General features: G+C 35.7%; 1 protein-coding gene across 1 annotated transcript in view; it reads left to right on the forward strand.

The window, feature by feature from the left end:
• The window catches only part of LOC108628136 (aminopeptidase N-like), a gene marked incomplete at its 3' end in the record, with an annotated part of 14,473 nt that extends 749 nt beyond the window's left edge, over positions 1 to 13,724 (forward strand). The window contains exons 2-5 of the mRNA XM_026816266.1: positions 3,477 to 4,035; positions 4,829 to 5,012; positions 11,235 to 11,422; positions 13,511 to 13,724. Of these exons, the coding sequence (XP_026672067.1) occupies positions 3,477 to 4,035; positions 4,829 to 5,012; positions 11,235 to 11,422; positions 13,511 to 13,724 (1,145 nt within the window). The remainder of the gene's footprint in view (positions 1 to 3,476; positions 4,036 to 4,828; positions 5,013 to 11,234; positions 11,423 to 13,510) is intronic.
• Positions 13,725 to 25,916: the final 12,192 nt, after the last annotated feature.

Here is a 25,916-nt window from a genome sequence, read left to right on the forward strand (position 1 = left end):
TAATTTAGCTAATGTGCCGCATACACAATGGCCATTAATATTCGGATACATTTCAAAACGGAATCATTTTTTAATGTTGGATCAAACAACTTAAGGTTTTACTTACTATATAATATCTGCAGAAAATTATACGTCTTATGTTTATGCTATGTGCGAATTTTAAGTGAAATGTGATCAAATAATTATTAAGGTTGTTTGACTATTAGTTTCTTTTGTGTTCTGAAAATTGATACTGTTATTGTGTCTAATTTTCAACTGAATGAGATTTTTCATGCGTCAATCGTGAATTTATAACTGGTACGGATTTTTTGGCGTTCTTTGAGTCTCCCTGGTGAATAAGGACCGACTAGCACAGGCACAGTAATGGATGCGTGATTTCGTGGACAAATACATTTATTTAGCTGAGTTGAGACAGCTCGTTGTTCATTAAATTACACAATGCACAAATGACGAGGATTTCACATTACAAATCGTAATCTACAGACGAATATAACCGTGAACGAGACAACGAGCGTTAAGACGAAGTGCCAACGGAAAGATGTTAGTTAATGGCGTTTGTGGAATCCATACGTGGTTTCACAATATTTCTTTTATTACCATCTAAGTGTTAATTATATACTATTTTTATTTTTATTTGACTTGCTCAGTTTTTACATATTTCTGTACTGCTACAGATATACGTACGTATTTTTATACAACAATCCCAATTGAATTCGTATATATCAGGTTAGCTGTTTATTTATTACAAATAACTTCGTGCAGTCTTAATATGCAGCCTTATTTATTTTAATTCCACAAATTAGAACTATTCTCTTTTCATCTTTGGATTAACATTTACGTGATTCTTCCTCGAACTTCTTTCCGCATTGCACTACGTCAAATTAAAATCTTCATTCAACATTTTATTTAAAATATGTTCCTAATATGTATGTATTCTTATTCAACCTCACAGCTACGAATGTGACTTTAGTTCACATTATCCTAAATTTTACAAACTATTTTTTCTATTGGACACACGATATAATGAATTTATATATTTGAGTTTCCGTTACATAGACTTAAATGATAGCACATGTTTAATTTAATATGCACGCAGTAGAGAAGGGCAAGTTTTAGAGGAGGGTGTGAATTGAAAATCTGCTATAACTCTTTCGCATCGAAAAACGTTTGCAATAAACGTTACAGAACATTTTATATTCTACAATTTTGGATTTTATGCTTTTTCAAAATTCTTAACAAATGCCAACTAATTTAAATTTTCGATCTAGATCAAATATAGCCGGCGTTTAAACTCGGTTTACCTCTTGCTATAAATTGTATACAAACTGTTTTCATATTGGTTTAAATCTTATAATACAAACGAAGACCGTTGGTCGACACGGTACGTAACGCGTTAATCTCTCATTTCTTCTGCCTGGTAGAGGGTAGGGAAAATAAACACCCGAGCAACGCCGGGTAAACAGGTAGTATTATACGATTAGCTACTATTGTAGGAAATTCCAAACCCTGACACTATTTTTACTCTATTTAATGAAGTTTCATGTCACTAATACACATTCATTTTAAGGATGTATTGGCTATACAGTTAATCTCAAAAGTTTATGCACTTTAGAAACGCATTTCTTAAAAAGAAACCAGACGTCGGATGAACCCCTTCAGATTTTGCGAAATTTTCGTTTTTAGCCAATAACTCCCAAACCGTTGGACATACGGAAAAATTGCATACGACCTTTCTTGTAGAGGACGGCGAGATCTACAATTTCCATGTAAAAATTTTCGCTAGCATTAATATTTAACGAGTTATTGACGAAAAACTAAAAAATAGTTTTTTGCAAATTACTCGTTAACTATTGACACTAGCGAGAATTTTTTACATGGAAATTGTAGATCTCGTCGTCCTCTACAAGAAAGCTTATATACAATTTTCCCGTAGATTCAACGGTTTAGGAGTAATTAAAGAAAAATGAAACTTTTTGACAGAAGTTCGTCGTTTCGACGCTGGGATGGTCGGATTTTGTCAACATCAATAAAATGCCAAATAATCATACGTAACTCGTTAAATATCGAAGTTAGAAGGAAAACAACTTTTATTTGAAGCATTTTTCGCAATTTTGAAAAAAATAAAATTTTCGTCAGCGTCAATACTTAATTGGATATTTCCTTCTATACTTTTTAGCACGTAGCTATTTATTATTAGCATTATTCTTCCGACGTCNCGTAGTGTGCGTGTTTAGTCTAGGTTGCGTGGTCGACGACGCTGGGGCAGATTCGTTAGACTTAAGTAGCTTGCCGAAACTCTGGAATCGTTGTTCTTGGCGTATGGTTTTCTCAGCGTGAGAAAATACGTTGAGTTTTTCCTGCGCCACAGGCTTGCCTGGGTGAATGCGAGAACAACGAACGCGACAGTAGGAAACAATAAATTATTGTAAGTCTAGACGGCGCGACGAACCCTTGAAGAGCTTAGGAACAGGAAGGACATTGTGTGTCGCCTAGGGCTCGACCAGTTCGAATGGTCGGCGCCAATTTATTTAAGCAATTCTAAGTAATTTGGGCTCGGGTTCGAAGCGTGTGCAAAACACGTGGCTGTGGACAGCGCTGTCTAGAGAAACGCGTATTTTGTAGTACTTAAGTTGTCACCGGATACGGCTGCGTAGCGAACGTTGGATTGTGGGAAAACTGTCTTAGGTATTGGGACAAATTGAGACTCAATAGCTGTCATAGTCAATTTATTGCTTCCTCTTAGAGAGAAAATGGCATCGGTTCGGGTTCAGTCTAAGCACGTGGCTGCTGACAACGTTGGCGCCCGCGGTGAACGAGGCCTGGGGGGTCCAGTTTGGGCCGCGGACCGCACAATGTTGGGGCCTGTGTGTTTGGGGGATGTCATTAGGAAGTAGATTGGTGCGGACTCCGCCCGGGCGTGGGAGTCCGAAATAAGGGCGTTCATCGACCGAGGGATTGGACGTTTTCCTCGGGGATGATTTGAGAGAGGGAAAACGCGGTTCCCAGCGATCGTTAGCGTGGGAGGAGGCGGGTCTTAGGACCCAGATAAATAGCGAGCGCGTCTTGGAGAACGGACGGTTCCTTTGAATTTTCTGACCGTTCACAGTGGTCAAGTTCAGTTAACAGTTCAGTTTAGAAATTCAGTCTAATAGTTCGTTATCGAGTCCAACTAACAATCTCAACGAGTCGCTACCAGCCAGCCGAACGGAAGAGATAATAAAGGAATTCAACGAACATTGGTGCTTTCTTCACTCTCCCTTCCCGATTCACTCGCAAACACTCGTGTGAGTGTTAACAGTATTGTAGCTATAAAGTTGTGATATCAAAAAATGTCTGCCTCCTATTTACTTAGATACCCCTTGAATCTTTTAAAATGTCAATTCAAAGCATTTTTTGTATGCTTAATTACTTTCTAGTTTGATGGACTTATGCGTTTTATCCAATGTCCCATAATTAGTTACATGGTAGATAATTAGTTACATTATACAAGATTCTCATCTCTATTTTGAAAAATTACTATCTGTCTCCGTGCAAATTATGTAAAATTCAATTTTTCTTCCATTCCAGCTGGTTCGTCTCAACGACTCACTTCGAGCCGACCTTCGCTCGGCTAGCGTTCCCATGCTGGGACGAGCCCGCTTACAAGGCGAAGTTCAACATCAGTTTGACGCACAATAAGACATTTCAGGCGATCTCTAACACGGATGTACTAAAAAAAGAAGAAAAAGATGGCATGATGATCACTACATTCAAAGAGACCCCACTGATGTCTACTTATTTGGTAGCATTCGTCATATGCGATTATCGATTTAAGGAAGATAAAGTCGGCAACTTCACCTATAGGGTATGGACAAAGGAGAGTGCGATAAATTACACTGACTACGCTTTGAAAATGGGAAGGAAGATTCTAGAATTCATGAATTTGTACACGAATATTTCGTACCAGACATACATGCCAGACAAACTAGATCAAGTCACGATAAGGAATTTCTACCCAGGCGGTGCCATGGAGAATTGGGGTCTCTTGATTTACAGGTACTTACAAGTAATGAACATCGCGATCAAAGTGCAGGGTTTCATTGTTTATCAACGTGATGAGTTCGAATTATAGATTGCTTTCCCCATGGGATTAACGATCAACAGGTTTTCGCGGTACAGAGATAAGCAAACACGTAGTGCCGAATTAAAAAAATACTTGCGATTATCCGCTCCATATAATGAATCACTCGATCAAACTGCACGATCGAATCGCAGGATGCTAATTTATTGTCATTAATAGACTACGGATTTTATGCATACATAGAAAAATTAAATATACCAGAAATATAATGAATGCATGAGATATGCAAATGTCTGTGGAACGTAAAATGTGTAATATACATAGATCGTTATTTCTGGAGGATAAAAGAATTTTCAATCTATATTTAATTTTTTAAATTGACAAGACAAATGTCGTATTTTGTATAAAAATCCGCAGTACTAATAATGATCAATTTTTTAATTTTCTGCTAGAACAAGTTGCACATTATCCACGTTCAAGTTTTTAAATATTTAGTAATTATTTACAATATAACATTCCAAATATGATGCTTATTTTATACTAAATCATTAAATAGATTTCATTCCGGACAAGCAAATATATAAATATAAAAATGGCTGGTACATTTACATACAGTATTATAATATGAAATATCCTATTCAAATAATAGAATGTTTTCATGTAACACTGTTTTAGATAAAAAGTGTAAATGTTATAATGATCACTTTTCGCTGAATCTAACCGTTAATAATAAGGCTGGACACCTCTGAACTCGAATTTCCATTTCAGTGAAACTGCTCTTCTTTACGACGAGGCTTCATCACCAATCAACACGAAGTTTTACGTACTCAGGCTCGTCGCTCACGAGTTCTCTCATCAATGGTTCGGTAATCTCGTCAGCCCGAAATGGTGGAAATACCTTTGGCTGAATGACGGATTCACCAACTATTTCGTATACTTCATTGCTCACAAAGTAAATATGATACTCTAATCCTTTTGAAACAGACTTTCACCGTTATGTCTTTTAACATAGGATTTATAAATATTGGGGCAGGTCATTCGTTTATTTAGCTATTGTTATCATGGTGAGAATACGTAAGGGGTGTTATGACGCAGCTGATTGGAACTGCTAGTCACGTGCCCTTCCTTGTAACGAGCATATTGTCTTATTTATTAATTATACTTTGCGTTAAAAGGAGGGAAGTTAAGGAGCTTTGAAATGAAAATTAGTTTTTAACTTAGAAAGTCTAAACTTCAATTTGCAAATTTGTTTTAAAATTTTATAGCACTCTTAAGAATTGCCAGCTTTTAAATTGTCGTTTCCTCGGCCACAAGTATCACATTAGTTTTTTGCAACATTTGATCCTTTAGAAATCGATGACGGGAAATATTCAATTTCTCAGTATTACCATTCCAGTTTTCATAACTTTTAAAAGCGCGAACTGGTACTTTTGTCGTTTGGGTCAGGTTTTATTTTTGAAAACAGTAAGTAGTCATTTCCTGATATGACCGCTGTACGAAATGCGCAGTAAGTGACAAAAATAATACCACCGGAGGAACACATCTTATATACAGCCATCTACCATGACCGTTATCCCTGTCAGGCAATAATTCCGATGATTTGGATATCTTTAAAAGCCAATTTCGTGAATGTCACAATTTCTACTCACTGACGTATCTTCATAGAGATTTACCTCTGCGCATATCTTCCTATAATTTTACACGTCAATTTAACATTGTGGGACTCCGTTTAGTGATACGTTTGATGCATGAGTATTTAACCCTTTGCACTCGAGCAGCGCCCGGCCTATTTGAAGCAACTCGAGCGGCGCTGATACGGCGCCCGGCCGATTTCACGTGTGAACACGAGACGAAAGCGTCTACGTCACATTCCGATGAAATCCGACTAAACGGGAAACTTCACGTAATGCTAAAAGGTCCAAAAGGGACTGCAAGGTTTGTTCTGACCGTAACGAGGCTAGAGGTAGGCGGGAAATTTCGTATTATTGTGATACGTGTCCTGATAAACCTAGGATGCGTCTTGGCTATTGTATCATTAAATATCACACCAAAACTAATTACAGAGTGTAATATTTATCAAAGTTTGTTGTTTTGACATATAAATGAATAAGCTGATGATATTTTATTATTTATATACGTTTGTTTGTTTATAAATGTTTTTAAAGAACCTGTAAGATGTTTACCTAATTTGGCCAAAATCGTCTCGAGTTGGCGGTTCGCGCAAGCGAAAAAGGCCTCGAGTGCAAAGGGTTAATACAAACGTTCGGCAGTACACAGTACGATACGAAGTGTCTCGGTTCTTTGTTTGGTCGCGACTGGCGAAATCGAAAAGTCGACAGCATTGGCAGGGTAAAAGAGAAAGAGGATAGTCGTAGAAAAATAAAGAGCGTCGATGGAAAGAAAAGAAAAGAAACGTGCATAAGATCACGTTCGAGGACAGCGGATGAGGGTAATAATCAGAGATAAGACTTAGCAATCAAAATCAGACCTCAATGAAGAATATTAAACTAAGTAGAAAATTAAGATAGAGGGACGACAGCAATTAGATATAATTTTCAATACGGCAATTAATGATGAAATTATGAAATTCAGGTAGTACCTGAATTGCGAATGGACGAGTTGTTCGTTGTGGACAGTATACAACGGTCCTCGATGGTCGACGACGCATTCCCGGAGGTACGTGCATTAAATCACAAGGTGATCACCCTTGGAGACGTCTTCAATAACTTCGGCACCGTCGCCTACGATAAAGGTAAAGAAAAAAAATAAAAGACTTCAATTTAATCTCGATTACATAGATATATAAAAGGACAAGTAGATACATTTTGAACCGTAAACGCAGTCGCGATGGTTTTAGTTTAACGTCAGATAAACAGAAATATGGAAACAGATACTGATAGGTATAAGTTTGCAATGGATTTTCTTTTTATTGATTAGCGAAACACGTTGCCTAATCTTATCGATCAGTTAGGACGTTCTAAATACCGCTAGATTATAAATAAGCGGACTCGACAAGCGAAAAGTTTATCTGAATAAATCGCTTTCTAATAACGTATCAATTATTAAACACTAAAAGTTTATGAATTAACAATTGTGATAAATGATAGGTACTTATATTTTAATGACAGCTTAGTAAATGCTTGCACAAATTGTTTAATCATTAATTTCTATAAGGGATCGTGAAACCCATTGTTAAACAACAACAAAATAACATGAAAAATGAAATTTAAAACTAAAATAAAATGTTATGAGAAATAATTAGATGAGATTATGATTTGAATTGGATGATGATTTAAATAGACAGTCAGAAGTATTCATACTGTATATTTTATCCATCAGTGCTTTTAGAAGCTATAGAATGTGCATACAATTTAGAAAGCAGCACGGAGTGACTGTGTATAAATAGCATCCACTTGCAGACTCTTTATTATGAGTGCTATTAATTTCTTGCTGTTTGTTTATTTAATTTTTAACAAATATTTTCCTCATTGCATTGTACTTCGACTGCAAATACAAATAATTATTTGTATGATTTGCAGGGGGGTCTGTTATTCGAATGATGTGTCACATCATGACGGAAGAGATTTTCCATAAAGGCTTGAAAATCTATCTGGCAAGCTAGTACGTATATCTTTATTCGCGTATAAAACAATCACTATTGAAATAAAATGAGAAAAAGAAGTATTGGATTGTTCGGAAAGTTAGTTCCAATTTTAGATAGATGGATTAAGAGATATGTGAGTATATCGGAATGATTGAAAACATCGTTTCGAATCATAATTAATTTCATTTCAAAGATTGATTGTTCCGAATAAAATAAGGACCGGAATTAAACTTAAATTCAACATTAAGACGAATTCTGTCTTGATTACCTGAGACGTACCTTGCTACGTAGTATTGAATAGCTCAACTGCATACTTCGCACTATTCTTAAGGATGGAATCTACAAATTGCATATGAACAAGTGTGGAGCAAAATAGCACGTACATAATTCAATAAATCAATAGATATATACCAAAATTTAAATGCGCAGCCTTTAAATTTTCTACATATAAAAAGTCGGAACGAACTTTCTTCTCGAACACAATACCTCTGAACGATAATTAGATAATTCCTTGCAATTCCAATTCAAAGTTCTCCTACTCTTATCTGTTCTTTTTCAATTTCTATATTCTTTTCTTTACTGTTCCACGTTACTAAATAATAATATCTGTTGTAGCACGTTGGGTAATGCGGATTCGAATGACCTTTTCGAATCCCTCGACAAAGCCTTGAACTCAGGCGAGAAGGGGACTCCTAATGGGACACAGTCCATGAAAGTTGTAATGCAGAACTGGGTGGAAAGTCCGGGATATCCGGTGTTGACAGTTAAGAAAGTCGAACAGGGCTACCAATTGACACAAGAACGTTTCGTAACCGCGTTGAATGGAAGTGACGATTACCCTACCAAGTGGTGGGTACCAATCACTTATGTCGAGGAATCTTCTCCCCATTTCAATAAAACGAATCCCGATGATTGGTTTCCTCCGAATGAGGAATCACATATCGTGCAATCTTCTCAAAAAAAGGGGTGGGTCATTTTTAACACGCAGCAAGCAGGTACGTTGCATAGTTTTGTAGAACATTCGAAATTAATAATTAAGTATTGACATTTAATTTTTAATCATATGCTTAAGCGTTCTAATATAGAAATTGTACAATTACACAGTCCAACGAAAAAGCTGTTTTCTATTTTTTGCAATATCCACTACATGATTTTTATAGAGTTCCTCAAGTAAAAACAAATCCGGTAGTAGAATTGTTCAATTTACTCTATCAAGTGAAGAAATATTGTTATAAATTCACGATTGCCACATGCGAAAGCTTTCAAACCATTCAAAATAAGATCAGATTTAACAGTAAAAATTCTCAAAATACAAGCAGTAATAATAGTAAACAATTATTTTACCGTATTCCTAATTAAGATATATATTTCGTAAATTAACCTCTTCGAGAAAATTCAAGTCGTTTGGTCCACTTGTAAGGCAACTGTTCTGTTTTAGAGTGTTCACTTACTTTTCGTCTATACATGAGTAAATTTTTGGATCGTCGAGTACCTCTTTGAAAAGACGAAAGTTAAATCTAGCGTGCTTTGGCCTTGATTTCGTTCAAAAGAAATTGTTTTGAACGTAAAATTGCTTAGAGACAAAGGCATTATAACGACGATTTTTCATGTGTCTTGTAACGCTCATACTAATAAATATTAGCATATTATGATTAAGTTCTGAGTAAAAAAGTATTATATCAATGAGGACTAACATGATTAATTACTGAAATATGCTCAAATTAATAACCTTCTATTAGAAAGCATTTTATGTCCTCAATTTCTTATACTACTCATACTTATTTACTCAAAATTTAGTGCTGTACTGAAATATCGAGAAAAGATACATATTGGGCATTCTATTTAAATAACTGTAGGTACCCCTTATATCTCGATAAAGAAAGAAACAAAAAACAGATCACAGCACTAAATGTGCCTCTAGAAGCTATGCAACATTTGTTTAAATATTTTGACGATATAACAAATACCTTACGAATTATTCTAAGTCGTCACTCATTCAATGTTATAGAAAGCCTCCTCTATCCCTCGATTCGAAAATAAACTCTCTCGATTTTCTCTTATCGTTATATTTATCTTATACATACATAATTGAGCTTTAGCAACTTAGCAGAATTACTAGATTAATATAACGTATACATTCACGTTTTTTTTTACTGTTCTCATCTGCTCATTGATCCATGCATAAAATAAATTAATAATTCATATCATAGAAAGAATTGTTATTTTCGAAAGGCAGAAGATAGCAGATACAATTAACAAAATTTTGTATTCTCTGTCAGGTTACTATCGTGTGAACTATGAGATAGAAAATTGGAACCTGTTGACGAAAGAGCTGAGCAAAGGGAACAATAGCAAAATACACATGCTGAATCGCGCGCAGATAATAGACGACGCGTTGAACTTACCTCTTGCTGACAGGTTGAACTACACGAGTGGTTTGGATGTGACCCTCTATTTAACGCACGAGGCCGATTACGTTCCCTGGCAACCGGCGTTCAGGCACTTAGGCTTCCTGCGGAACTTGTTACGAACCTCCGAAAAATATTACATTTTCAGGGTAAGAACTGCAAATACAAAATTGAAGATGCAAAATGGCATTTAATGTGCTTCTTCGATAAACGCAAAACCTTCGCGAGAGTAACTTATCATTAGGTTAAGGTTGTTTATACTTTTATGGGAATTTTGAATAATTTAACTTAATACAAAATGCACTAGTATCTGAGGAAATAAAAAATATTCAAAGTAAAATACAATTTATAATATTTAAAGGAAAAAATTAATGTCAGTAGACATTTCGATTGTGAATTTTTATTTATAAAAAATAGGAATGTACGTAAACATCCGCAGTCTACTTATTATTCAGGTGTATTGTTGAACTGGATTAGACGGGTTTAAGTGGTTAGATAAATAGTTAAACAAAGCCATTGTTATTATGATTTTTCGTCCATTTTATAAAGCTCATGTTACTAAATATCCCAGATCATGAGTACATATCCTGACGATACCTTATTATACATATAATCACTTCATTGGTTCCAATCAAAGTTGCAGATAAATGATTAGACCTTTAAGACAATTAAATGTCATTCAAGAATTAAATTTTAGTCGTTGAGATCTCTTAAAATGACTCTTCATTTTAATTAAATAGTTAACATTGATTCTTATTTCGAAGAAATTCTAATCAACGATTTAATTTTAGTTCTTCATTGGAAAAAATCTCAATTCACAATTAAATCTGAATTCTTAATTTGGAAAAATCAGAATTACCGAACAAATTTTATTTCTTGATTGGTAAAAGTATTAATTAACGATTAAAATTTAATTCGTAATTCAAAGAAATTCGAACTGACGATTAAAATGTAATGTGGCAATTAAAAAATCTGCAATCCTCGTTCCAACCGAGATATGCAGTTCTATATGGAAAATACTTGCCGTAAAAATTTCATAATTAACGAGTTGGCCATTTATCTACGGAACCCCGTAAGATGATTTATACGATTTTAACACAGATTATGATACAATCTAATAAAGATAACAACTCCAAAATGTATGAAATACTGAAATTTGCAGCGTTACGTGGCATACCTGACGAAAGCTTTGACAACAAACGTTGGTTATGAACCGAAGGCGAATGACAGCGATCTCGTAAAAATGTTCAGAATAGACGCAATGAAATGGGCTTGCGAAGCTGGTGTCAAGGATTGCACATCCTATGCTGAGAAAATATATCAAGAATGGCTCAAAAATCCTCAGATAAAGTAAGTCGACATTTTCTTTTCCGATAATTGATAATTCCTATGCTCTTTCTTCTATAAATGAAACGACATAAGAGTGCGGATTTTTATGCAAAATATTGTTATCACGTAAAGAGAATGTTTTTGTTCGTATAACAAAAATCTGAAAAACGACTTAAGTATTCACAACAAAATTACGTATAGTAGCTTTCGAATACGTATAGCGTGCCTCCGGATTAAAGGATCAAACTGTACCAGTGTGTTCATTATCACTGAACTGCAGTAAGATGATGAAATTCGGAGAATGATAAATTCAGTCTCCCCAAGATGTCAAGCTTGTATTCGTAACGGAGGACGGCACTTCAAAATGGAAACAGACCCCTTTTCAATGTAATAAAGGTTGATAATCAATATTTCAAATAATATAATTGTTTAGAAGGAGCAGGTTTCATGAATACCGTCGATTTATTCTTATATTCCGATGTACGAACAGTGAACTCGCTATTGACTCTAGGTTCAGGTTTTTTATCATAACTCTTTTATTAAGCATTTGCAGGCTAATGTTTATATAACATTTTCTTCTTATTGTTACTCATAGAAAATACTTGTGAAGTTTGATCGTTAATCCAGGGACACCCTGTATAGTCCAAAGTGTCATAAGATATATTTATCTGTAAAATAAATAACATTTTTATGAATAATTATTGGATCGAAAAAGAATGAAAATGGGTTTTTACCTTTATGTTAATATTTCTTTATTGCCATGAGGTCTCCAAGAGATGTTTGTTGCAGATATTAGGTAATCAATTCTTTAAGGCAGTTCTGTCGATAGTACAATTAACAATCAGATTATGTTAAACTTGCTGGATAAAGCTTTTGGAAAGACGTGGATAAATTCATAAACACAGGAGTAAAAAGATGTATTAAAGGTTTCATTTCTACATATTTTACGTCTTATGATAAATTGACGTTATTTATACAGGGTGTCCCAGAAAAAGTGTTAGAGCCGAAAATGGCAGATTGGGCATAAAGTTTTTGAAAATGGATAAATATGGATAAATCCATAAACACAAGAGTACCAAAAAAAATGTATTGAAGATTTCATTCCTATATATTTTACGTCTTATGAAAAACTGACGCTATTTATATGTATAATATATGTATGATGTCGTATCGATTGTCAAGAAATACAAGGAATTACCATTTGGAATTTTAAATAAAAAATTTATTGTTCGACCGCAATGCGGTCAAACTCCAATCACCGTATGCAAGTTAAAGGTAGAAGTATTAATCAATATCAATGCTATCGCTTTGTGCAAGCGTCCTCGACACTGATTGTGAGTGCTTGCGGGTTAATGTCGATGGCTGTAAGCAGATCGAAAACAACAATAATTAAATTCTATTTCACTTTATTACTCAAAAATTTTCGTCACGTAATATCAGGTTGGAGATTCAACCTTATATCACAGATTTCCGTAGGACAGCGATACTTACATGACATTAAAGTGAAATTATTCATTAGCTATTAGGTTTAGGACTAATAATGGTCAATACTTTTTTTACTTACAATTCGATACTCTACCACATTTTGGTATAAAATATATAGTATTCTGTTTAAAGAAACAAAGTTGACCTCCAAATTTTCGAAACGCCTATACCTATAAAAAAATGAACGTACTACATAGTGTACTCTTTTAAACTATGTAACTTTTGTATACAATAACATTCTTTCGTGCAACGCATACTTTGGAAGTTATAACGGTGCACACGTTGCGTGGACCACCCTGTACATTTTATATTCTCATTAACATTTATATTCCATTCCCTCATAAATGCATAAAATCCGCAGTCCAGAGATAAATATGTGACAGGCAGTTAACCCCTTGACATACTAATAAAACAGAATTTTATGCGACCGAAAAATACTATTTAAATTACATTACTAATTAATGCTAAATAGTTAAGTTTTCTCAGAGACTTCAAAGTCTATAATGGTACGTGGAACGAAAACGTCTCCCAGACGTCATTGTATGTTATGGGGGTTAATGTCATATTGGTATCATTTGATAAATAACTTTTTCCAACAAATTCTTAAGATACTTTTGTGCACAGATTGGATGTTAACCTGAAGACGGAAATTCTCTGTGCTGGGGTCAGGAACGCGAATCAGAGCACATGGACCCATACTCTGGAGTACATAATTGCATCTATGCCCGATGACGATACGTTGGATCAGATGCCGGCCTTAGCCTGTTCCAACTCTTCTAAAATTCTGACAGAATACCTGAACTCAACTCTCAATCCAAGATTAATCCCAGAACCGCTGCGCCAGACATCCTGCTCAGATATCCGGCCGGTCCGCGGCTTGTTTTAGATTTCCTAGTCAAAGAATCCGAACGCATCGAAAAATTGTAATTAACTTCCTATCTTTCTTTCTTTTTACTAGAGTCATTGTTACGTTTACTTAAGGTTGTGTGAACCGTAATATCTTCAAAAGTTTGAGAAACGGGATAAGAAGCTATGTCCAATATGTGAACCGTCAACCAATTAGAAAGGTGTATAAAATTTTTATGATGCGCTTTCTTAAGTGAAGCAATTTTTTACTTATGATATATGGTTTTGGCACTTTTTGATACAATTGCATTTGACTTATAATTGTACATTGTATACAAGTCGTATAATTTCTACTTCTGCTTACTTTTTATGGTCCACCTTAAAGAAATCCTCGAAGTTCATATTATTTCAAGTTTAAAATATTCTCAGAAACATGTATTAACAATTGTACAAAATCACAAAATTCTCTCATTATTGCTCCTATATTTTTCATGAATTTCTTCATGAATGAAGTAAAAATCTTTTCATTCAACATAAGAATTTATGATGTGACAACTTTTTTAACAGCCTCGTAAGATTCCTAAAATTTCGCACTGTGTTCTATTAATGTAATACTTAACGATTGTCAAAATCTGAATGCTATGTCACTATCTTTACTAAGGATTCATACAACCTTAAAAGAGTAATGAAAACAATGCTAAATGGTTATGGCATGAGAGTGTGAATCTGTATCTAATATGACTGATAAAATTTCTTCACTTCGTGATTTCAGACGTGATTACGGCTACGCGATGAAAATAATCGCTGGTGCGATGGGTGAAGCAATTACGAGTGAACAGGAGCGTGCTGATGTAAGTTCGATTTCATAGCCGATCTTTCTAAAAACAGATCTCGTTATATATCCTCATGTAAATATGAACTCCTCAATATTTCCTTCATTAGCAATGATAGGAAAAATATTTTTTTGTACTATAAAAATATTACCCAAACATTAATGTTGCAAAATTTTCTTTTCTCAACGTCATTTTGTTCTAAGTATTTAACGTCATTAATGCATATTCTCTTTTATTGCATATTATAACTAACATTAAAACGCGATTAAATGTACTAGTGATAGAACCTTAAACTGACCTCTCATTCCCAAAATTTGAATTTTCAAATTAAATATAAAAATTATTTTCACTGATATCACTGACTTTTATCAACGACGTAAGCCTTAGAAACACAATCGTTGATAGTCATATTGGTGACGTTAACAATCCAGAAAAACAAAAGCATTCATATTTTGAGACTGTTTACATTGCATGAAAAATAGTATTTGTGTCGTCTCAAATGTAGGGGATATTTAGTTGGCTACACTTAGGTAGATCTCCCTATAGAATTGGAGGCACAGATATTGCGAAATCGTAGCCAAATAACTACAGTTTAGAGTTTAATTAATGCAATAGTTGATACAATAATTTGTACAACGATTCATCTTTTGATTATTTTGATTAATGAAATAAATAATACATAGTTCTATTATTTTGGTCAATTTTGTGGTTAACATTGACATTTTGCTTTGTACTACCCCTTTAAGTGGATACCGGTTTCAGCCACTTAACAAATTTTACAACCTCGCTACATCCTCCGATTATATTATATAAGCGATCCTGTGATTATACAAGCAAGTCCTAAACACCCGTCAATTTGTGGTTAATAAAGAATTTTGAAATTGAAATTGCCATGTAGAGAATTGTTTGTTTGATTTCAGCTGAGCAAATTTTTGTTGAATAGAGATCTGGTGCTACCGGAGCTAAATGCCATAGCAAAGGCGACAAAGAACTTGGAATGGATTAAGAAGCACAAGTCAACTGTAGATAAGTGGTTAGGCGCTAACAACCATTTATTCGAGGGCCCCGATAACGGAGGTAATAGTGTTAACTCGATGATAATCGCGTCGTTCTTCGTTATATTCTCATTGTTTATTACCCGATTTTAATAACGCATAGTTTTAATAAAACAAAAATATTAGAGCATAGTTTTAATCAAATCGCCGCATTAGAGCGTAGTTTCAATGAAACAGGAACTGAGCAATGAAGCATTAAGTGTTTTAGAATGAATATACTAAGAGTGTACTTAAATGAATTGCTAAAACGCGACAGAAATATGTAGGGCTCTAATTGCGCTAATAGGTTCTATAAAATACGTCCAGACAATGTAAATGTAGTACAATGTACACCAAGAGCTGAAAATGGGCTTTTCCAAGCGAGGTTGGCGTTTGAAAACGAGTGGCAGTCGAGGGTGCCGTAAGCGCCCAAGACGAACTTGAGCTGTTTAAATCACAATCCGAGTCTGAAAAAGCCCATGTGCCCAGTGTTTTTCATAAAAAATGCATAAAGAAGGCCATTTTTTGTCGTCTATAAAGTAGATCGAGGATATAGCTTTTTGAGTCATCCACTTAAGGGGATAAACTCCAATGGCAGCACGATAAGGCAGACTGTCAATGTTACCCACAAAATTAGCCAAAAATATGGGTTTACGTGTTATGTGAGAATATTTCTTCGTCGTCAGGTACCTCTTCAGACAAAGGAAAGTCAAATGTGGCGCGCTCTGGTCATTATTTAATCAGAATATGCTGATATTTAGTAATATGAGCGTTATAATATGAACAAAAAATCGTAGTTATACGGCTTGTGTTTATAAGCGATTTTTTATTCAAAACAGATTGTTGTAGTTGAAATGATGAACAGACCGTGCCAGGTTTGACTTTCCTCTTTCTGAAGAGGCACCTGACGATCAAAAAATATTCTCTTATAAGGACGAAAAGTGTGACCCGTAAACCCATACTTTGCACTATTTTTGCCTGGTTGTCACTAAAATAGAAGAAAAAACCGTCAAAATTTTACGTAAAAATGTTAGGAAAGACATGTGACTACCCTAGCCTCTTAGCCATTCATTTTAATGTTCATCTCAATTCAATTAAAACTGCAGATATTTTAGCATAAAATATAGTTCGTTTGATGTCGCACGAACGGACATAGCGTGAGGATGCAACTGACAGAAATTTTTTAGAATTAACGTACGATAAGTGCCTTCAAACGTGATAGAAATATACACATAGTGCCCAGAGCACACTAGTAGAGTTTACTATTCTTTATTCGATGTGATTATTTCAATGCGCACAGATTGTAAATAAATATCTTTATACCCTGTCGATGAAACTATGTATACCAAAAAAATAATAAAAGAAACTGTAACAGCGTCAAGTGCGTTTAAATAATTCCTACCGGTTAAACACTTCAGAAAATTCTTTATGTTCAAAGCTGGCAAACAATCCTTCGCAAGTTTAACATTCTTCCCAATTAACTTTGAACTGCACATTTTTTACTATAAAGTACAGTTCGTTTGGTACAAGACTGAAATGTCCAGATGAGCATTTTGAGTGGTGATGCATCTTTCATGTCTTCTGCTATAAAAAAAAGACATCAGTACCCAAAACGTTTTTCTTAATCGGTTGAAAGCCGATGCATTTTTAACATGTTATCCAACAACGAGGGAGCAGCTTAATCGCGTACATTATTCAATCAATTGTTCCGCTGCTTTAGAAAGCGGAATATTCATAATTGTTAGATGATCCGAAGAAGATAAGAGCTTAGCAGTTCGAAGTTTCAGATGCATAGTGCACAGGAATCTAAGAAATGCCAGTTCATTCGCGTTGAGTAATTACTTTCCCCTTCCATTCGACGATTCATAGAAATTTTCGTTGTGACCAATTGCATATCGGCATGTAAGTATTGTACAGCTTGAGACAATGATTCTGGATCTGTTTTTTGTTGTGTTAGTATCCCTTAGGGAGGCATGACCAAAAAATAGTAGTAAGATCATTTCTTCAGTGCTCGATTAACATGTTTCATTAAATACTAACAGATTTTCTATAAATACCCAGAGATCGGTTCATAAAGTGAACCCTACATTACATTAATAGTGTTTAACATTTTAATTGTATTTTTAACGCGAAGTATGGAGAAAAATGCATATGCATACACATTTTGTAGAAAATCGAATATAATTACGGTCAGAATAACTTGAAAACGCTTGGAGAAACATTTATGGTATTCTATTTGTACGAAATTTCAGCGGGAAGAAGAAATTTTTTGTGTATCGTAGGAAATTTCATTGTTTCTTGGAGGAATTTTAAAAGAAAATGCGTACTTCGACGAGTTTTGCAGAGAGCCGAATAATTCCCTTCAGGACAGTTTGCAAACGCTTGAAAAATTTAATAAAGATATAATAACGCTTAAAAATGTCTAGCAATAACGTAATCAAACAATTCGTTGTTATTAAGTTTTACTAACAATTGGAACTCTCTCCTCAGACTTAAAACACTTATATTCCTAATTACACTTCAGCTCCAGTTCATGAAATCTAGAATCCCTAATAATCCGGTAATAAGTTACAAAAATAGATTAACGAGACATGCACGTGAAAATTCGAACAAAAGAAGGATGTTTTGGTGTCCGGCCCATTTGAACTCAAAATGTATTACATGCTCCATACGAAGTGATGAGGAAGAAGTGGAACACTTTTCCCTCCACCGTGATCCTCCTTAGCCCCACCCTCACCTGTCTCCTTTTCCTCCTCTCTTCGTCTCCTATCCTTCTCATCTTCCACTGTATCCTTTTCTCCTCCCACGTTAAGTCCTCTTCTATTTTCTCCTTTCTCCCCGTGTGGGTATGGGACGGGCAGCGGGAGACGGTGAGAGACAGATGGGGGAGAGAATGGCCGGAGGAGGGGGGGGACGGGGAGAAAAGTTGGAAAGATAGAGTTGGAGAAAGCAGTGGGCGAAGAGAAAGAGCAAGAAAGGAAGGGCAATAGGCGCGATGATAATGGGAGTGAGAGAGGAAATGACGAGGGTGGAAAAGGAAGAGGAAAAGGAAATAGAGGAGCTGATGGCGAGAGAAGTCAGAGCGGGAGAGGAAGAGTGGAGGGTGGTAGCGGTGTACGTAAACGGGGACATGGACAGGAAGGTGAAGGAGCTGAAGTGGTGGATGGAGTCACAGACAGGGAGTGAGAGAGTAATCGTGGGGGGGGGCGGGGTTTAACGCGAGGACAGGGAGAGAAGGTCAAAAGACAGCAAGGTGAACAGCGACGGAGAGAAACTGGATGGAGGTGGGGGAAAGAGTAGAATCTGATCATCACCCACTGACAGTGACGGTGAAAAGGGGTAAGCGGGTGAGAAAAAAGGAGAGGAGAGAGAGAAATGTGGAGAGTGGACGCTGGTCCGAAGAAATGAAGGAGGAATTCGAAACGGGAATGGCAGGGAAGAGATTGGAGGGAGAAGGGATACACACATAGGAGACGGTGAATGAGGCGGTGGAAAAGATAAAGGAGGAAATGCGGAGGAATAAGATGGTGGAAGGATGGGAGAGAGGAAGGAGGAAGGAGACGTGGTGGGACGAGGAGTGCAGGGAGAAGAAGGCGGAGGTGAGAGCGCAGTTACGGAGATGGAGAAAGAAGTTGGACAGGAGAAGAATACAGAAGGGTAAGGAGAAGGTAGAAAGAGTTGTGCGAGAGAAAAAGAGAGGAGGAACGAGAGAGGCTGATAAGGGAGGTGGCGGAAGCCAAGACGGAGAACAGGGTATGGGAGATACTGAATAGAGGAAGGAAGGAAAGAAAGAGAGTGAATGAAGGGATAGGAGAAGAAGAGTGGAGAGAGTATTTTATGGGACTTTTGGGGGGGGAGGTCGGGAGGAGGGGGAGGTTAGGAGGACGGGAAAAAAGAAGAGGGGAGGAAGAGGAGTTCAGGTTGGAGGAGGTAAAGGAGGCAGTGAGGAAGCTAAAGGAGGGAAAGTTGATGGGAGTAGCCGAGATCCTGAACGTAGCGTGGAGATTTGGAGGAGAAAGGACGGTGGAAATAGCGTGGAAAATATGCAGAAGAGTGTGGTGCGGGGAGGGATGGCCGCAAGGTTGAAAGGAAGGGATAATAGTGCCAATAGTAAAGAAGGGGGCGGGAACAAGGGTAGAGGACTATAGTGAAAATGTGAAATATTTTCCGTATCTCTTTGGCGTCAAATAAGGTTTACACTGTCAAAGTCAAATACGACGAAAAGTTAAATATTTCACATTTCTACTTCTGTAGATCAAGTAATATGTTAATAAAAATATCATGTAATACGTGTTTTGAATTTGTCTCAATGTTCTCTAATTATAGAAAGCAAAACAAATATATGGTCCTCTTTCTAAAACCCAAGGTGATTTAGACTTCACCATAAAAACGAACTGTTTCCGAAATTTTTTTACTGATATGTATTGTGTACTACAGATGGCTGCAAGTGGGTGAAAAATCGTGAGTAACTATCTCATTAATCAGCAATTATAAACTAGGAAACGGCGGTGGATGCTGGATACTGACCAACGAATCTAAAATGACGAGGACCTTCGTAACGTTTTTCTTCGTCCTGGGGATTTGCCAGACGAGTTTCAAGCTCAAGAATACCGACGCCGGGAAAGTGGATTTGAGATACCGGCTGCCGTCCTGTGTAGTGGTACCGACCGCATACAAATTACACCTCACACCTCATTTGGAGACAGTCAAATATGAGCGTGAAGTGGAGATTACGTTAATAGCATTGATCACGAACGATATCTTGACGTTTAACTTAAAACATTTGAGAATCGACGACATTAACTTCTTGGATCTTTGGCGAATTATTATAGAACGAACAGAAAGCACGAGATCCTGAATATCACAATGAAACCTCAGTTTCGAAAGGGTCACCACTACTCGCTTCAAATAAAATATAATGGAGTTTTGAACAACAATAGGAAATGATTTTATAGGAACATGGTCCCGCGAAAGGGGGGAGTCATGTAAGGCTGCTTTATTATTATTATCATTATTATCATTATTATCATTATTATTGTTACTGTAGTAATACAGTCTCCAACTCCGCGGATGAAAACAATTGGTATTGATGAGTATAAACTTTTTGGAATGTATAAAGGGAAACAAAAGAAGTGTGACAAATTTGAAATACTAACACTAGATGACAAAAATGTAAACTTAAAAATAAAGCAGATAACAATATCCTAACAAAATACAAATTGGAAAAGAGAAAAGAAATAATAAATAGAATAACGAAATTAACTGATTTAATTTGAAATGCAAACAAATTCAACGGTAAATTGATTAATTTAATGACAAGATTGGGGAATGAGAGAGTATAAACTTTTTGGAATGTATAAAGGGAAACAAAAGAAGTGTGACAAATTTGAAATACTACCACTAGATGACAAAAATGTAAACTTAAAAATAAAGCAGATAACAATATCCTAACAAAATACAAATTGGAAAAGAGAAAAGAAATAATAAATAGAATAACGAAATTAACTGATTTAATTTGAAATGCAAACAAATTCAACGGTAAATTGATTAATTTAATGACAAGATTGGGGAATGAGGAATTATTTTACGAAAGTTGTAGTGCGTCAATTTATGGAATGACATTTAGTAGGGGTGAATGAGAACTGGAAAATATCGAGAAGACAATGATCGGAATGTGACGAGTTCTCTGGAATATCAGGATTCCTGAATACGTAGCAAATTTCGACGATTCGATTACTGTTATGTGACCCAACAAAATCAATTGGTATATTGTCAAAGCCTCTGTAGTACGAATCGAGAAGAAATCTGAAACTGTTAGATTTAAGCCCGAGAATGGTTCGCCTTCACTTCTATGTGCGAAGCGTATTCCATTGAAAATTGCCTCCTCCATTTTCAATCCGTTCGTGTAGAATATATCCGTGTGTAGGTTCTTTCATCATACTGAGCCATGATACGGTTTCCATTTCTGTGGTCCATATCCTATTTCTATACTCTCCGATTCCATCGCTTGTAAATTCACTTCTGTATAAGACAACTTTTAGTTAATCTTTACTTTATTACAATACTCCTAGTTTTGGAGCATTTAATTAAATGAATTTTTTATGGAAATTGGACCATTTACTTAAATGCGTAACAAAGCATTCGTTAGTCTCCAAAGAAAGAGATAGCATAATAAATGTTAAAAAATTTAAGGTCACGTATAAAATTATATAAAGATTATATAAAGAATTATATAAAGGGTAAAAGTTGGGACTTGAATAAAATTTATCTTGTATAGAAAACTAAGAGAAAAAAATTAAATTATTCATTCCAATATTAAGAAACTTATTCAATTCAGAAATACAGGGTGTTCCGGAAAGATTGTTAGAGCCGAAAATGGCAGATGGGGAGGAGCATTGTGAACAACAATTTCCTTTGGCAAAATACGAAATGGGGCTTGGTTACCGAGTTATTAACAGAAAACACGGACCAATCAGAGCGCTCGGTTGAGGCGGTCTCCGTTTCAGGAGCGCTGGCTCGGAGTCAGCCGGCCGGCTTTTCTTGCGTTTGAAGAAGCGCTCCGCTCAGTACGAAGCGTTTTAAGAAAATGACGAATAACAAACTACATGAATAACAATGCAAGGAAATTGTTGTTCGTTCGTTATTATGAATAACAATTAATACACTTAATCGTTATTAACGTGGAATGGATGGGATAGATTGTTGATAATTGATGGATGATGATAGGACAAATGAGGAATTAACAAGTCGCGGGGAATATTGAATTAAAAAGAAAATGTAAAAATTGTAGAGATTTAGACTTACCCATTCATTCGCAAGTGCACCTGCTAACGATGGGCCACGGTCAATGGGTCAGCGTCTTTGCCGCTCGCAGGTAGGCCACAGCTGATCTTCTGTCCAGGGAAGGAACCCCGCAATCAACCGCACGATCATTGTCACTCTTAAAAATTTTGTGACACTAAGATTGTTGCTCCTACGTTCTATCATTACATGTCTTTGAAAGTAGCCGATTGATTTTTATACACAAACTCAATTTCATTACACCACTGTCACTCTTCACTTAAAAATTTTCAAACACTTACACTGTCGTTCTTGCACTCTAACATTAAACGTCTCCGAAAGGAGCCGATCGTTTTTCATTCACAAAATAAACTTCACTATCCGTGAACTACACAATGCGCGAAGGGCGTGACTCGATCGAGATGACGCTGTTTTTATCGGAATCGGCGGATAACCATCTTCGCGTTAGGCGATTACTCGGATTATTTCGTAATACACTGTTGGATTTTTCGGGATCCGTCATTGAGTTGAGGTGCACGACTCGATACCTACTGAACCGTCTCTCACAACTTTCCTTCGGGAGAATTTTCCCCACTCGATGGCCAAATTCGTTAGTGAAAATGTTTGTAGCATCTCTGAAAGAAACCCGACCTTCGATTCCTTGTCATATTTACAACATTCCCCACGTGTTAAACACTCGGTACCTCCGCGACTTGGAGCTACCAACCATCGACGCCTGGATTGCCTTTTGCCGTAGCACATTGTACGCAGGTAAAAACCCTACCATAATCCGAACGGAAGAACTTTCGCCAGCTTATTATTTTCGATTTCCCTTAACGATGGAAAGAAAGGAAAAGAAACATGCATAAGATCACATTCGAAGACAGTGGTTGAGTATAATAAACAGAGATAAGAGATAGCGACCAAAACCAGACCTTGATGAAGAATATTAAACAAAATAGAAGAATTAAGATAGAAAAACGCCAGCCTAAAAGAACGCATGGCTGTTGCCAGACACCAAGATAGAAAAATAAGCCAATGAGTAGAAATTGAGACCCGAACAGAAATTGGAACATTTACTTTAATTCCAGTTTATATTTAACAATAATAATGAACTACATCAATTCAAGATTCCTTAATAGTGCAGTTCAGCTCACTAGCTTAAAATTAAATACAAAATTATACAAAAACAAGCCAGTGAGTAGAAACTGTGACGTGAATAGGTCATTTCCTATAGTATCGCTTAAAGAACGAGTTGTGAGAATCAAATATTCTACAGTCATTACTACCTACCAAGTCTAGATATAATTTTCAATACGGCAACTAATGATGAAATTATGAAATTCAGATAGAACCTGAATTGCGATTGGACCAGGTATTCGTTGTGGAGAGCATGCAATGGGCGATGGGCTTTGCGGAATCTTGAAGAAACGTCCCATAAGTCTGGACGTGACCATCCCTATAAAAATACTTGACAGCTTCGACGTCATCGTCTATAATAAAGGTAAAGAAAACAAATAAAAGACTTCGCAGAAAGACAAGTAGATACATAAATTTGAACTGTAAACGCAGTGCGATTCGGCAAGGAAAATGGCTAGGAAAATTCCGCGGATACGTAAGCTCACGATATAAATGGATTAATACATGTTGTGAGAACATTTTAAAATTGAAATATTATTATCAACTTTAAAAATATTATTTATAACATGTAATAAAAAGTACACAAAATTATAACTTTTAGTACTTGTGGATAATGTAGACTATTGCAAAGAATTAAGATAGAAAAACGCCAGCCTAAAAGAACGCATGGCTGTTGCCAGACACCAAAATAGAAAAAGAAGCCAATGAGTAGAAATTGAGACCCGAACAGAAATTGGAACATTTACTTTAATTCCAGTTTATATTTAACAATAATAATGAACTACATCAATTCAAGATTCCTTAATAGTGCAGTTCAGCTCACTAGCTTAAAATTAAATACAAAATTATACAAAAACAAGCCAGTGAGTAGAAACTGTGACGTGAATAGGTCATTTCCTATAGTATCGCTTAAAGAACGAGTTGTGAGAATCAAATATTCTACAGTCATTACTACCTACCAAGTCTAGATATAATTTTCAATACGGCAACTAATGATGAAATTATGAAATTCAGATAGAACCTGAATTGCGATTGGACCAGGTATTCGTTGTGGAGAGCATGCAATGGGCGATGGGCTTTGCGGAATCTTGAAGAAACGTCCCATAAGTCTGGACGTGACCATCCCTATAAAAATACTTGACAGCTTCGACGTCATCGTCTATAATAAAGGTAAAGAAAACAAATAAAAGACTTCGCAGAAAGACAAGTAGATACATAAATTTGAACTGTAAACGCAGTGCGATTCGGCAAGGAAAATGGCTAGGAAAATTCCGCGGATACGTAAGCTCACGATATAAATGGATTAATACATGTTGTGAGAACATTTTAAAATTGAAATATTATTATCAACTTTAAAAATATTATTTATAACATGTAATAAAAAGTACACAAAATTATAACTTTTAGTACTTGTGGATAATGTAGACTATTGCAAGTCAGGTATAATCCGAAAAAAAGTGCAACAACTATGTATTAGAATATTAGAAATTACATTGAAAATTGCCTGTGACTTAAAGAAAGATGTCGAACAATTTTATAAACCTTCGCTGTAAATATCATTCTTTCTAAAAGTTTATCGGTTCAAGTATTATGCATAATTTCTTCTTTCATTTTTTGACAGACATTTTACGGTGAACACAATCTTAATCTATCTGCTAAAACAAAAGTTTTTACGAGTTTGCTTTTAACTATACTAGTTCGCCATAGTCTAAAACTGAAGTCTATTCAAGTCGTGTCGTATACGATTATAATTGCAAATAATTGAATGATACATTTTTAGGTCATCTGCAAATAGCGATTAATGTGAATATTAAAAATAAGATATCCAATATGAGAGTCTTGAGTGATCCTAGATTTAACAAGATAGGTCTCGAGTAAACATTATCATATTTTATTAGTTAATGCATACAATTTAGAAAGCAGAAGGGAGTGACTGTGTCGACTGTTTCGCGAAAATTAGTATAAATAACATTCACTTGCGAGCTTGTCAATTCGGTCAACAATTTAGCTACAGTAGTAAGATCATTTCTTCAATGCACGATTAACATGTTTGATTAAAAGGCTATAGCAGTGTCACCGCTCAAAATTTAAGTGATGTTCGGAATTTTTTTTAAATGTAGTATTCCATTGAATGCTTTTAAACTTTAGGGATGTATTTACTTGTAATTGAACTGTATAAATTAATTTTTTCGTATGAAAATATTGAAGTGCGACCGACTTATGTGCTACCTTCCGAGATCCCCCAAAGAAAGTACCTCCACTGTTATAGTGATACTGGTTGCTAAATTGCCGGAAAGAAAAAAAGAATACGCTGTTAAAGTAGAAGGTATTTTCCGTATAATAAACTAGGATATTTGAAAATTGTTAAAATCTAACAAAATAGCGGAGTTTTGACAA

This window comes from Ceratina calcarata, unplaced genomic scaffold (genome assembly GCF_001652005.2).
Source record: "Ceratina calcarata isolate Rehan_Ccalc_2016 unplaced genomic scaffold, ASM165200v1 scaffold501.2, whole genome shotgun sequence".
Taxonomy (NCBI): Eukaryota; Metazoa; Arthropoda; class Insecta; order Hymenoptera; family Apidae; genus Ceratina; species Ceratina calcarata.